The sequence below is a fragment of the Pararge aegeria genome, chromosome 26 (assembly GCF_905163445.1).
Source record: "Pararge aegeria chromosome 26, ilParAegt1.1, whole genome shotgun sequence".
Taxonomy (NCBI): Eukaryota; Metazoa; Arthropoda; class Insecta; order Lepidoptera; family Nymphalidae; genus Pararge; species Pararge aegeria.
In genome coordinates, this window is record NC_053205.1 from 660,797 (window position 1) to 674,602 (window position 13,806).

General features: G+C 33.8%; 2 protein-coding genes across 4 annotated transcripts in view; both read right to left on the reverse strand.

The window, feature by feature from the left end:
- Positions 1-9,140, reverse strand: part of LOC120635119 (double-stranded RNA-specific editase Adar) — a 69,653-nt gene extending 60,513 nt beyond the window's left edge. Inside the window, exons 1-3 of one of the 3 annotated variants that reach the window (XM_039906042.1) lie at positions 9,076-9,140; positions 7,802-7,821; positions 4,285-4,372 (exon numbers count right to left, since the gene is read on the reverse strand). In XM_039906042.1, the coding sequence (XP_039761976.1) occupies positions 4,285-4,336 (52 nt within the window). In that variant the 5' untranslated portion in view covers positions 4,337-4,372; positions 7,802-7,821; positions 9,076-9,140. Of the gene's footprint in view, positions 1-1,842; positions 2,043-4,284; positions 4,373-7,801; positions 7,822-8,885 lie in introns of those variants that run through there. The other 2 variants (XM_039906041.1, XM_039906044.1) reach the window with 2 other exon arrangements.
- Positions 9,141-10,843: 1,703 nt separating this feature from the next.
- Positions 10,844-12,895, reverse strand: LOC120635443 (GDP-fucose protein O-fucosyltransferase 2). Its single transcript, XM_039906468.1, has one exon. The coding sequence runs from the start codon at positions 12,762-12,764 to the stop codon at positions 11,553-11,555; it is 1,212 nt and encodes a 403-aa protein (XP_039762402.1). The 5' UTR covers positions 12,765-12,895; the 3' UTR covers positions 10,844-11,552.
- Between the last annotated feature and the right edge of the window lie 911 nt (positions 12,896-13,806).

Below are 13,806 nucleotides of genomic sequence, written 5' to 3' on the forward strand. Positions count from 1 at the left end.
GGAGATAGAGGACAGAACTCCTCAGCGGACGGCAGCAAACTCCTCATTTAAGGCTTAGCGATACTGAATTCTTTAATTTTTTTTTTGATCTACAACTAAATTTAATGCCATATCAAAAAACAAAATCAAACGCAAACGAAGTCGCGGGCAACAGCTAGTATAATATATAAGGAAACCGCACGGCGCACTGTTTACACCGGAAGTTGGTCCAGATAAAGTTAATGAATAATTTAATTTAACGTGATAATAAATGGATTATTAAATTCTGGAAAAATTTAAATTGTATTCGTTTAAAGACATTTATTCTCAAAAGAAACAGTTTCACTTAATGAGAAATTAAAAGTTAACATAAAGAAGTGGAAATATATTATCTAGTTTAGTGTGATACAAAAACAAAACAAACACTAAAATACAAATGTTGGCGCGTTCATAAAAAAATTTAAACGATGCTTTTTTATTTTTTTTTAAATGATTTAAAAGATTTCTCGCAAAAAATCTGCTCCCTCAACCTGTATAGTTTTAGTGCCATACTTAGTTCAAGTCTTTGTAAATCTTAATTTATGCCTATTTCGTGTATCACAATAGATGTGATTTAGTTTCAAAAGTAATTTATGTATGTATGACTTCGGTAAGTCTTTTTCTAACTAGTATGCATATTTAAAAAAAAAAATCATTTATTTCAAGTAGGCCTAATATAAACAGTTTTGAAACGTCAAGTCTGTCTATCTGCAGTGACTCTACCACCGGTTCGGAAGACAGATTCTACCGAGAAGAAGCCGGCAAGAAACTCAGCAGTTGCTCTTTTCCAATATCAACAATTTACATTTTACATTTTAAAATTCATTTTTCTATCTTGTGAGAGATGAAGCCGGATGCTTCTACCTATTCTACCTATTTAAATAAGAAATATTTAACTTTTTGAAATAATACTTCTTTTGGAGCGTTAGGTTAGGTTAGGTAAAATTATGAAAGTAAATTTTACGATGCGCGCGCACACCGTCACGAAATACCGACACCCTGAAGTTAGCTATAGTCAACAATTTTGTTTTTAATAAAAGGTTTGACATTCCGGTGATTTAATTGATTCAATTGTACAAACAAAATATCAAATTTTAATGATGAATCTTTGTTTTCCGATATGAGATAACTAGATGATGCGTTGTAATAAATCATTCAATGTATTAAATACCTTTTATATCGGTATTTGTGTAGTTAATATGTAAATGAAGTATGTATGTTCTTGAAAGTTTTTTTTTTTAACATACTTTATGCACCATCCACTTTCCAATTTTTTATCGGCTTCTTACGCTCAGGTTGCCTTTGAAAGATCACTTTTAGTGATAAGGCCGCCTTTGCACCCTAGCACTAAGTACTATTACTGTTTTACTTGTATTTTTCCTATTGTGTTGGGTTGCAATAAAGTTTTTCTATTCTATTCTTTTTCTGCTGTTAGAGTAGTTTTTTCTACAAACGCAGAATATGGCGAAAGATAAAAATTTTGAAAAGATTTTTATCCTGTTACGCCAAAGAAGAATAACGTCTATCGCGTGTACATAAGACACACACACACGTTTTTTTTTTATTCCACTTCAGCTTAAGGCAGTTATATTTAACTTATACCTAATCGGTTACTACGCGAAAGCATACCGGAATACTAAATCGCTTGGCGGCAAGACTTTGTCAATAGGGTGGTAACCAACCACGGCCGAAGCCTCCCAACAGACGAGAAAATATTAAAAAATTATAGATTCCAATTTTGCCCGTGCCGGGAACCGAACCCGTGGCTTCCGCTCAGCGCTCACCGCTTCGCCAATGACTTCGTGAATGAATACTTCGACTTACCATCGTAAAGAGTCAGTTCATTAAGTCGAACCTCGCACATTTGTCGAATCCGATGAAAACACACACAAAATACAACTAAATACACTAAAACACTTTCTTTCTACAACAGTTTCTATTGGTTAAAATAGCTTCAGTGTGGTATTTCGAATTGATTTCAACAAAAAATAAACAACAAATTTACTGCGAGATTCAACAATGAACCGATACAACAGTGGGCGACTGGGGAAACCAATTCACTAGAAGCTACCCTCAATTCGCCGATATTTTTTTAAACCTTTAATTTTGTAAGATTTTATGCAAATGACGTGTGTTTTGACGTGTTCGACACTCGACTCAAAAAGCCTTCTCGGCTTTATGAGTCGCTGCTCACACACAATAATTATTAAAATAATTGAATGTCTAAACAATTGGCTGAGCAATTATTTCATGTTACAATAGATTTATTAAATTGACGATCTTTAATAGTAACTAATTATTCTGACATCTGATTTATATATTTCTACTAGTAAAGTCAAAGTCAAAGTCAAATATTTCTTTATTCAAATAGGCACATAGATGGCGCTTTTGATGTGTACATTACATGTAAAATATGACATAGGAGTGAGTTGATAAATAAATTTGGCGATAAATAAATTCGTCAACTTAAAACTAAAGCTACGAGGGTTCCAAACGCGCCCTGGTCTAAGAAGAAGCCCACAACAAACTTAGCCGGTTGTTATTTTTTTTTTGTTATCACCCTCTCGCAATGTCATTTAAAATTAAAGAAGCAATAATGGTTAGAGCTGGTTAGAACAATAATTTACACCCAAGCATTTTTATCTTTGACGTAGTCCTTAATACTATAATAGGACTTTTCTATAAGCTTACGTTTAATACAAACATTGAACTTTTTCAGAGACATCTCCAAGATGACAACTGGTAATTTATTATAAAATTGTATACAATTTCCTTTAAATGAATTCCTTATTTTATGTAGTACAGTATATTGTAATAAGAATCCTGAAATCGTGTATTTGTAATAATTAAAAGGGTCAAACTGTTTCTTATTGCTACTGGGATGGATAAATGAATGAATGAATGAATGAATATACTTTTATTGTACACCAAAGAAAAAAAAGTAGTTACAGAGATATAAATACATATCAAGAGAGTACAATTTGGTGGCCTTATCGCTACATAGCGATTTCTTCCAGGCAACCAATGGCGTAAAAGGAAAAAACATATACATACATGGATGCAAGTAAATGAGTAAAAAATCCAAAAGTGCACGCCTCATAATCTCATTTTTCACAATATTGGATAGAAGCAGGCGTTACTTTGCGGAAATCCATTATATATTATGAAAATTAAGCTTAATTTGCTATACTCCGCGAACAGCAGGAGAATCTGTATGATGTAATTTATAATTACTTCAATCCGTATACTCCACACCAAACAGATCCTCGGCAATGTACCCTCTACGCACGTTTCGCTCCGAAACCGGAGCTTCCTTAGGAGATGTCGTCTTAACAATTATTCATTGTAAAGTGAATTCGAAACGTGCGTAGAGGGTACATTGCCGAGGATCTGTTTGGTGTGGAGTATACGGATTGAAGTAATTATAAATTACACCATACAGATTCTCCTGCTATTCGCGGAGTATAGCAAATTTAGCTTAATTTTCATACTTTTACTCATTTTCACAAAAAAAAAAAAAAGTACCTTAAACTTTTCAGCGCATGCGGGCGCTGGAGCGAGTCATGTTTATTTTTAAATTATTATTATCATTTACTATCAGTCAATGACGTAGTTGGAATAAATAAGCACGTCAACTTAATTTATTGTCAACCGTGAAAGATTTACCTCAAAATTTATCAAACCAAACAGTTTGTTTATGTGCCAACATCATCTGCCTACATTTAATTCATAGACGTAGTCTATTAAAAAAATAAAACGACTGAATAGGCTCTTAGGCTGCATGGCAAATGATCTTTGCCTGTCCTCTTAGAAGAACATACAGAAACCGTATACACGACTAGTATATCTTAATACTTAAGCATCAAAAATTCATTCATTTAAGCAGTTGACAGTAATTATTTTACCTCGAAAATGTTTAATGTTCGAAACGTTTACCATAGAATGGGGAAAGTGGGAAAAGTGTGTGTGCTAGCAACATTGTGAAAGTGTGAAGTGGTACGCGTGCGGAGCGTTTTCACTGTTTTTGGACACAATGAACTGCGTGCAATAATGACTGAATGAGGGTTCTGTATATTCTCAACTCTTTGCCTGTCGAAGGGTACAAATCAAAAAACAACAAAATAGCTAAGTATATGAAACCTGAATTTGATGCAAAGCTGAGGTGGCGTACGGCGGGGCAAATACCTTGAGCGGTTTTCTACCCGCAGTTAAGATAAAAAACGCAAGCTTTCCATGAGATATGAAATAATAAATAATTTATCTTACCTTCCGAGCCGTCAGTCTTTCGCTTGGCAGCTGCCTTTGAGGGTGAAGGCATCGCCACATCCGTTGACAAACTGACTCCGCTTGAATTCTAAAAAGAAACATAATTTTTTGTCTCATACCTTTTTTTTATGTTTATAGACGAGCGATTAACTGCAATCACACCAGATGGTAAGCGATGATGCAGCCTAAGGTGGAGCGCGCTTGCCTAGAAGATGCCTATTCACTCTTGATTTGAAGGTACTCATATCGTAGGCACTGGGGAAAATGTAAGCTGGAAGGGCATTCCAGATCCTATTACCGTTGACGATAGATTTCGTATTGAACGCATTCGATTTAAACACGTTATGTATGCAATGACCTCTATTTTCTGAGGATAAGAGATAAAACATGTTATAGTACGAGATCCCGCTGCAAAATCACTACGTTCATTAAGTAGTGAGTCAAACAAACATTTTTACATACTTTTATGAATAGGAGAATACACTGATAACACCGCAACCAGTCAAAAGTGGCCGCAAGTAATTTTAATTAAATTAATGTTAATTATTATTCATAAAAAAATTTCGTTCACCTCTCTTTGAAATAAAATATCATCCACACCATAACAATGCATGTAAAGAATTCTAAAATCCATAGGTGCCGTTGCACACTCGGCCGCAACTACCTCGCAGCCAGGTGTAAGCAGGTAATATTTTGATATATTTATACGTTTATGACTTACACGGATGTTCTTTATATCAAATTAAAGCTAATTTTTTTTCTAATATTTTCTGCCTGTGAATAAATAGCCGCAAATTAGGAGTGCTATCTGTTAAAAACGCGAGATATCCGAGATAAAATGAGACAGAGTTAGCGCGCAACGCCACTTGTTAGATGAGGATGGCGAATGCCAATTTCACACATTCCCTATGGTATCCAAAATCATCAGTAGATTCAACGGTTAAAATTATATTAAAATATTTATATTTTTTTTTGCGGCGAAACATTAACATTGAATAACACTTCTTAAAAGACGAATTATTAAAATCCAATATATTATTAGTTTTACTACACAAAAAACACTTTTTCATTTTTTTCAAATGTTAACTCATTGATCAATGTTAATAAATAAATAATATCAACAGCGTTGTGTATAACGAGCTCCAAAACGTGGTTATAATATAATAATAACTCAGCTGCACTGTTGAGAACCCTATCTATCGACGCATGCGCAATGGCTTTAAATACTCACACAGCCGGCATTCGCCATCCTCATCTAACAAGTGGCGTTGCGCGCTAACTCTCTCTCATTTTATCTCGGATATCTCGCGTTTTTAACAGATAGCACTCCTAATTTGCGGTTTTTTTTTTCACAGGTAGAAATATATCATAATATTAGAAAAAAAATTAGCTTTAATTTGATATAAAGAACATCCGTGTAAGTCATAAACGTATAAATATATCAAAATATTACCTGCTTACACCTGGCTGCGAGGTAGTTGCGGCCGAGTGTGCAACGGCACCTATGGATTTTAGAATTCTTTACATGCATTGTTAAGATGTGGATGATATTTTATTTCAAAGAGAGGTGAACGAAATTTTTTTATGAATATTAATTAACATTAATTTAATTAAAATTACTTGCGGCCACTTTTGACTGGCTGCGGTGTTATCACTGTATTCTCCTATTCATAAAAGTATGTAAAAATGTTTGTTTGACTCACTACTTAATGAACGTAGTGATTTTGCAGCGGGATCTAAGACTATTATATATTATTGGATACATGGTGTTACGTTGCGGCGTGTCGCGTGCGTAAGTCACAGAAATAATATGTATGCTTAGCTAACAAAACTGCGTAAGTCAAATTTGCCTGACGAACTCCCTACCGCAGTGGTGAGCGGTGCGGTGTGGTGTGGTTCGATTTCCGGCTGGGGCAATTTGGAAATTTATAACTTCTAAATTTTCTCCTGTCTGGTCTGTAGCCAGTTACCAAAAAAAAGTTCAAAGTTTGTACTAAGCGAAGGCTTATAGAAAAGTCTTATTACAGTACAAAGGATTACGTAAACGGCAAAAAAAGCTTGGGTGTAAATTGCTTTTACCAGGATACTTCTTGAAAAATTTCAAATGACAATGTGAGATGGTGATAACAAAAAGAACACCCGGCTAATTTTGTTGTGGGCTTCTTCTTAGACCAATCTTCAGAACCCTCGTAGCTTTAGTTTTAAGTTTACGAATGTAGTTATCGCCATCACTACTCACTGCTATGTACACATTCTGTATACAGTAATCAACACATCAAAAGTGCCATCTATGTGCCTATTCGTACCTGTCAGGCTGAAACAGAGCAATGCTACTTGGCAGTAGTAGGTAGTAGTAAAATTCAAATTCAAATTCAAAATTTCTTTATTCATGTAGGCCTATCACAGGCACTTATGAAGCGTTCATACATAATTGTTTACATAATTGTAAGGGGATGGTGATAACTTCGTTCGCCAACTTAAATCTAAAGCTACGAGGGTTCCAAACGCGCCCTGGTCTAAGAAGAGCCCACAACAAACTTAGCCGGGTAAATTTATTTTTTTGTTATCACCATCTTCCAGTAAATTTAAATTAAGCTATGAAGCTAGAGCAATTCACACCCAAGCTTTTTTATCGTTTAAATAATCCTTAATGTTATAATAGGATTTTTCTGTAAGCTTACGTTTTATATAAACTTTGAACTTATTGAGAGACAACTCAAAGATTTCATTTGGTAATTTGTTGTAAAATAATATACAATTGCCCTTGAATGAATTTGCAATTTTGTGTAGCCTAGTAAACTGCACAACGAGTTTATTTTTGCTTCTAATATTAATATTGTTACAGTGCATTTTCTTTTTAAATTTTGATATATTTTTATGGACATAAATTAAATTTTCATATATGTACTGACTATGCACCGTCATTATTTTAACTTCTTTAAATTTATCCCTTATTGACTCTCTTGGGCCCATTATATATATCGCACGAACAGCCCTTTTCTGCAGGACGAAAATAGAATCTATATCAGCAGCATTACCCCATAATAAAATGCCATAGGACATAATGCTGTGAAAATAACTAAAATAAACAAGCCTAGCAGTTTCTATGTTTGTCATATGACGAATCTTTTTTAATCTTTTTTAAAGTTATTCCTAAAAAGATTGTCGTATCCACCAAATCCAACTCCTCATTATTAAGTTGTACAATGGTTTTGGTACTTCCCCGGACTCAAGCTCTGTCATGAAAATTAAGCTTAATTTGCCATACTCTGCGAACAGCAGGTTTGTTGGGCTCTTCTTAAACCAGGGTGCGTTTGGAACCCTCGTAGCTTGAGGTTTAAGTTGGCGAACAAAATTATCACCATCCCGTTACAATTATGTAAACAAATATTTATGAACGCTTCATAAGTGCCTGTGCTAGGCCTACATGAATAAAGAAATTTTGAATTTGAATTTGAATTTAACAATTCCAACACTATGTTGTATTTATTAACAAGAACGAAAATAAATTACTTACAGGTTCTTCTCTCCTCAAGCCTGAAACAAATAAAAAGATAATTTAATATAATAAATAGCAATAAATTTATAATTTTTATTAGTGTTTTATACACACGCTTGGAGGAATTCTCAATATAAAATTAAAGTGCTCAAGCCGCCATTGCCAGAGAGTCGCAGATTCAAATCCTGTTGTTTCCCAAAAATTTTATATAATAATAAATATAATAATAATAATAAATATACTACGAAAATACACACATCGTCATCTAGCCCCAAAGTAAGTGTAGCTTGTGTTATGAGTACTATGACGACTGATGAATATTTATATGAATAATACATATACACAAATACTTATAATATACATAGAAACACCCAGACACTGAAAAATATTCATGCTCATCACACGAACATTTTCCAGTTGTGGGAATCGAACCCACAACCTTGCACTCAGAAAACAGGGTCGCTTCAAACTGCGCCAATCGGCAGTCAAACCAAATTGATAAAAACAGCAATAACGTGCCACATCTCAATACATCTGATACTGACAGATCATTCTACCGAGTATTGTTTTATTCCAAAGCTAGGTCTCACTTTGTCTTATGCATACATCATCATCATATCAACCTTTTACAGGCCCACTACTAGGGCAAGTGGTCTCCTCCCAAAATGAGAAACGGATAAGGCCGTCCACCACGCTGGCCCGGTGCATACAGGTAGTCTTTGAGAGCAGTATGTAGAACTGTCTGCCCTCTCAATGTTTCCTTCACCGTTGAAGCAAGTGATATTTTAATTACTTAAAACGCACGTAACTTTGAAAAGTCGGCCTGAGAAGAACGAAAGTGAAGTCGAGCACCTGCCCACTGGGCATTCTTCTGCATTATCTAAATTTAATTCTACACGAATTATAAGAATTACATTAGTCTTGGAGTAACGCTGGCTTACATTACAAATTCAAAACACATTCCATGTTTAAGGAAGAACATTAAGCTCAATTTGATATATTAGTCCGTGGCTCCGAAAACACTTTAAGCCGTAGGGCTTAAAGGCCTAAAGTGGAGCCACGGATGCCTTCTTAAATCTAATAGCACTGCACAAATACAAACCATTGCTGGCTGCAACCAAGATTTTATCCATGTCCAGTACTAATAAGTATAATAGGCGTTTTCAAGTGTTTTATAAAAGAAATGGTTCGAGGTTTCACTATTATTATAACACACGCTTTAAACAAAGAGTTAACGGAATAAATAAATTGTATAATAACGTGACACGTCTCTGTCCCCCTGAAGGCCTTACCTTTAGAATAACCAAATAAATTTAATAAACACGATTATTTAAAAACCCGCAGTTTTTTAGACAATAGTAAACAAATCAATAAGCCACAGATACTAGAGTCCAGACTAGACAGAGTACATAGCAGTTGACAGCCGAGCCATAGCTCATACAAACAGTACGTTTGGAAGAATTTTGTCAATATACTCTTTGCCTTGGACATTGAATATACTATTCGTTCTATTAAGGATTTGAGTGATATATTTCGATATTTAATAAATACGATTTTTTAAAAACGCGCTGGTTTTTTAGACAATAGCATGGAGTATAGAGGTAAGGAGAGTAATCTTATATGGGAGAAAAGTTGAAAAAGTGTCCAGTTGTTGCGCTAAATAACAGTTCAAAAATCCTCCACAATGGCGCTGGTGGATGCATAAGGTATGGTATGAATGTAGCAATTATAGCAATTGTAGATGAATTGAAGTATGCCGAGTTAAAAAATTTAATGTCATTATCGACTAAAGTAGATAAAGTAGTTAATTATTGAGAATTTCAACAACTTACGTTATTATAACCAAACGTGCGTTTAGAGTGATTTTATTTCGTAAACAGTAAATAGTACGGTTATTGATATATAAACATTTAATTTTATGAAAAAGTGAGTGAATAACAGAGCAGTTATGGGTAATGATGTTATCAATAAAATGGACTTATATGGTTGACTGCGGTTTGCAAGTAATCAATTATTTAATATGACAAAGCAATTGGAAACGTGTGTGTTAAGAGCTGTCAGTAAAAACTTGACTAATGTAGAAACAATTTGCGGAATAACTATGGAACTCAGAAAAGAAACTGTTATGAAAATTGGGTGCTTGCAACATGAAAATAGTTTAACTGCAAAGGTTATAGATATTTATATTGTTATGCGCGCCCATTTTTTGGCTAAGTCAGAGAATAAGCGTTACGAATTAGCAAAAAATAAAACTAAAATGAATCGAAAAATGACAAATTATTATCATAAAATCAATACTTGCGATATTTTTTTTTTATTTTTAATATTTAATTATACTATCATTTATTATTTTTCTTTTTTTTTTAAATTATTAACAATGCTTAAGAATAAATTAAAAAACACTATTAAAAATTTATAAAAAAGAAGTTTCTCTTTCCTTGTTTATTTTTCAAGCCTACTCTAACAATATTTATATTTGGCGCTTCTTTTAAGAGTTACCCTGATGCATATGTGGCGCCACCCTTATTTAATACATTTTGACGACACTTTTTCATATACACAGATGACTCTCCTTACCTCTATACTCCATGGACAATAGTAATCAAATCAGTGAACCGATATTAGAGCCCAGACTTGACAGAGTACATAGCAGTTTACATAGCGGAGTCGAAGCGTATACAAACAGTACGTTTGTAATAATTTTGTTAATATCCTCTTTGCCTCGGACATTGAGTATACTATTCGATCTATTTAGGATTTGCGTGATATACTTCGATTTTATATTTTTAAGAAGCCAAGTTCAATAAAAGCTTATTCTCCAATGAAAATCAAATAAATTTAGTTACAATTAACAAAACAAAACTGCATTCAGTTTCTGAGTCAAATATTCTTGAAATTCAAGCATTCAAAAGAACAAGGTACAATAAAACTGGAGACTGTTATTCTTGCTTCTTGCTCAAATTATCTTCATAATTACTTAACAAATCAGGATGTGCTTTTTATTATTTTTGAATAAAAGTAATAAATTTTAATGTAAACATTCTATAAATTTATTTTAAATTCTTTGGTTTTTATTATTACGTAACTTACTTAAAATTATGAGATACAGTATCTCATTCACACGTAACAGTAAAAACAGTTAAAAATAAAAGCAACGGTACTTCTTGCTTCTAAATTCTGTAAACATTACACATAGATTAAATTTTAAAAGCTACAATTCAACTGCATTGTTAGCCTAGAAGTTAGCAATTTCATAAATTTTAAAATGCATAATATTAAAATTTCAGAACTGACAGGATTTGAAACTAAGACTGGCAATCGCTGCTAAAGTTCTTTACCACAAAGCTACAATTCTCATACAAATAATGTCTAAAATTAGTTTATGCCTTTTTCATCAAGTCTTACAGCACCTAAATTTATAAAATTGATATTTAGTCCAACTGTAGGTCAAAACAGTTTATCAAAATTACAAAATTAGTAGTAAGCAAGTGCAGCTAAACATCATAGTTTATACAGTCCTCATTTTTAAAGGATAGTTAGATATTGTACAATATTTAACTGTAAAGAAGTTTTCAAAATGCATGGCATTGTCAGTCTAGAAGTTAGCAAAGTTTAACTACAGATCAAAGATCATAAAGACTAAAAATTATTAGTTATTGTGAAGTACATCAACCATTATTACTCAAATGCTTCATGTTAAACTATCAGCCCATGAACACAAAAATAATAATTATTAAAATCCAAAATTTAACCTATTTAGATTTAATACTTAATCGACAATAGTCCATTTTGATGGTTCTGAACACTTCCCTGTGTCAGGACAGAGCCTATTGAAAGTAGTACTACTCTTAAAACCTAAAATCTCCCTCTCTTCTTGTATCCTAAATGTAAACGTACTTTCATGAGTGCCGATAAAGTATGCTGCATGTGAACAAATTATTTGATCTATAATCGCTATACCACCATCACTGAATTGTTCTAGATCCAATTTACTTGGGATATAAAAATGAACCTTATATCCCAAATGTTTGAGTTGATGCTCTAGCTGTATTAATTCTGAATTCTGCGCATCAGATGCAATAAAAATATAATCAATGGTGGAGTGATACTTTTTGATTGCTTTATCAATCTGTATGGCAGTTCCCAGTAGTGATGGCACTTCGCTTATACGGGCTCTAGCAAAATCCTGCCTCCTCCAATGAACACTAATGTATGTGTTACATTGGTTTTCATTGCAATCCAGTTTCTCGTAAATGAATTTTTTGGCTTTATTTATAAGATTTTTATTGAATTTCATGCTCTTCCTGCAATCCCAGAAGGTCTTGGAACCATAATAATCGTGTAATGGTATCTCTCCATGGGCAAACATAACATACTTATCTGCGCTATGCAATGAGATTAATTCCCACAGCTTTGATATCTGTCCCTGATATTTTACACATATTGTTTCTTTGACTGTTATGTTTTTGTAGCCCCAGAAACTTCCACTGTAGTCACAATTTCGATCTATCTCCCATTTATCGTCGAAAACACCATTTTCGAAAGCGTCCGGGAAATTTTGTAACACATACAATCTATCGATTTCTAAATACTTTCTCTTGGTTTTTGAAAAGAGTTCGAACAGTTCTACCACTGGAGCGAATGCTTTAAGCGATTCAACGTCAAAGAACATACTCCATGGGACCGGTTTATTTGAGTCAGCAGTCTTCCAGTGATATAAGTTGAACCATGGCGGTAAAACTAAATTCCAGTTTTGTCGCCTCTCGTGTTTTTTAGCCTCTGACATCATAATTGCAAACCTCATGTAGACGTCGCGCCTTAAATTAAAACCTTCAGGAGGATTTACATCGTACAAAACGAACTTTTCATCTCTTGGTGTTTCTGTGCTACACGATTGGCCTTTTGCATAGCAGTAGTCTTGTGAATCAACTTCTGCACACGTTAAAACAAAAGAAGTTAGCAGTAGACTCAGCAATATCATAATTTAAATCAAAGTTTCCAAGTTCTCTTTTAGGAATAATTCTTCAGTCAGGACAGAACCTATTAAACGTAGTATTGAAGTTTGTTTTTGGCTGTGTTTCAATGTTTATCATCACAGTTATGGAGGGTAGAGGTAAGGAGAGTCATCTTATATGGGAGAAAAGTTGAAAAAGTGTCTGCGTTGTGTCAGTTGTATGCGCTAAATAACAGTTCAAAAATCCTCCACAATGGCGCTGGTGGATGCACAGGGTATGGTATGAATGTAGCAATCGTAGATGAATTGAAGTATGCCGAGTTAAAAAAATAATGTCATTATCGACTAAAGTAGTTAATTATTGAGAATTTCAACAACTTACGTTGTACAAAATATTGTGGTAAATATAACCTTACTTCCTTGTATCTCCATACTTCCTTGTTTATTTTTCAAGCCTACTCTAACAATATTTATATTTGGCGCTTCTTTTAAGAGTTACCCTGATGCAAATGTGGCGCCATCCTAATTTAATACATTTTGACGACACTTTTTCATATACACAGATGACTCTCCTTACCTCTACCCTCCATACACAGTATATCAATTCATAGACTGATAGAGTAGATATTATATTTTTTTAATTCTTTATTGTTCCCTTTAAGGAAAGGCAAAGGTATGTTACCGTACAGCCATGTCTTCAGTCTTATTTGATATTGATTTTAAGTCTTAAATATGCATATCTGATTTCATAGTATCTTCAGTCATCCATGCTTCAGCCATGTCTTCATTCGAGTAACTTTTCCTGATTCGGGTAATTCAACAACTTTGAATTACCCGAATCAGGAAATGTTCATATAATTTTGTAAGCTTCTGTGTTCTACAAAAGCTCTCGAATAGTCTCTGATAATTTTTCAATGACTGGAAAAAGGCGCGCCCTCCAAATCCCATAAATTTTCAATTCCAAACATCAACACACAACAATTTCATAACTTCAATTCCAATTTTCCCCGAGCACCGAAAACTCCCCCTCGGCATCTGAAGACTCGATGGACTCTTGCACCTCCTTCTC

What these genes read in the sequence shown, in the direction of transcription:
- LOC120635443 (XM_039906468.1), bottom strand. Translation starts at nt 12,764, where the DNA reads ATGATATTGCTGAGTCTACTGCTAACTTCTTTTGTTTTAACGTGTGCA.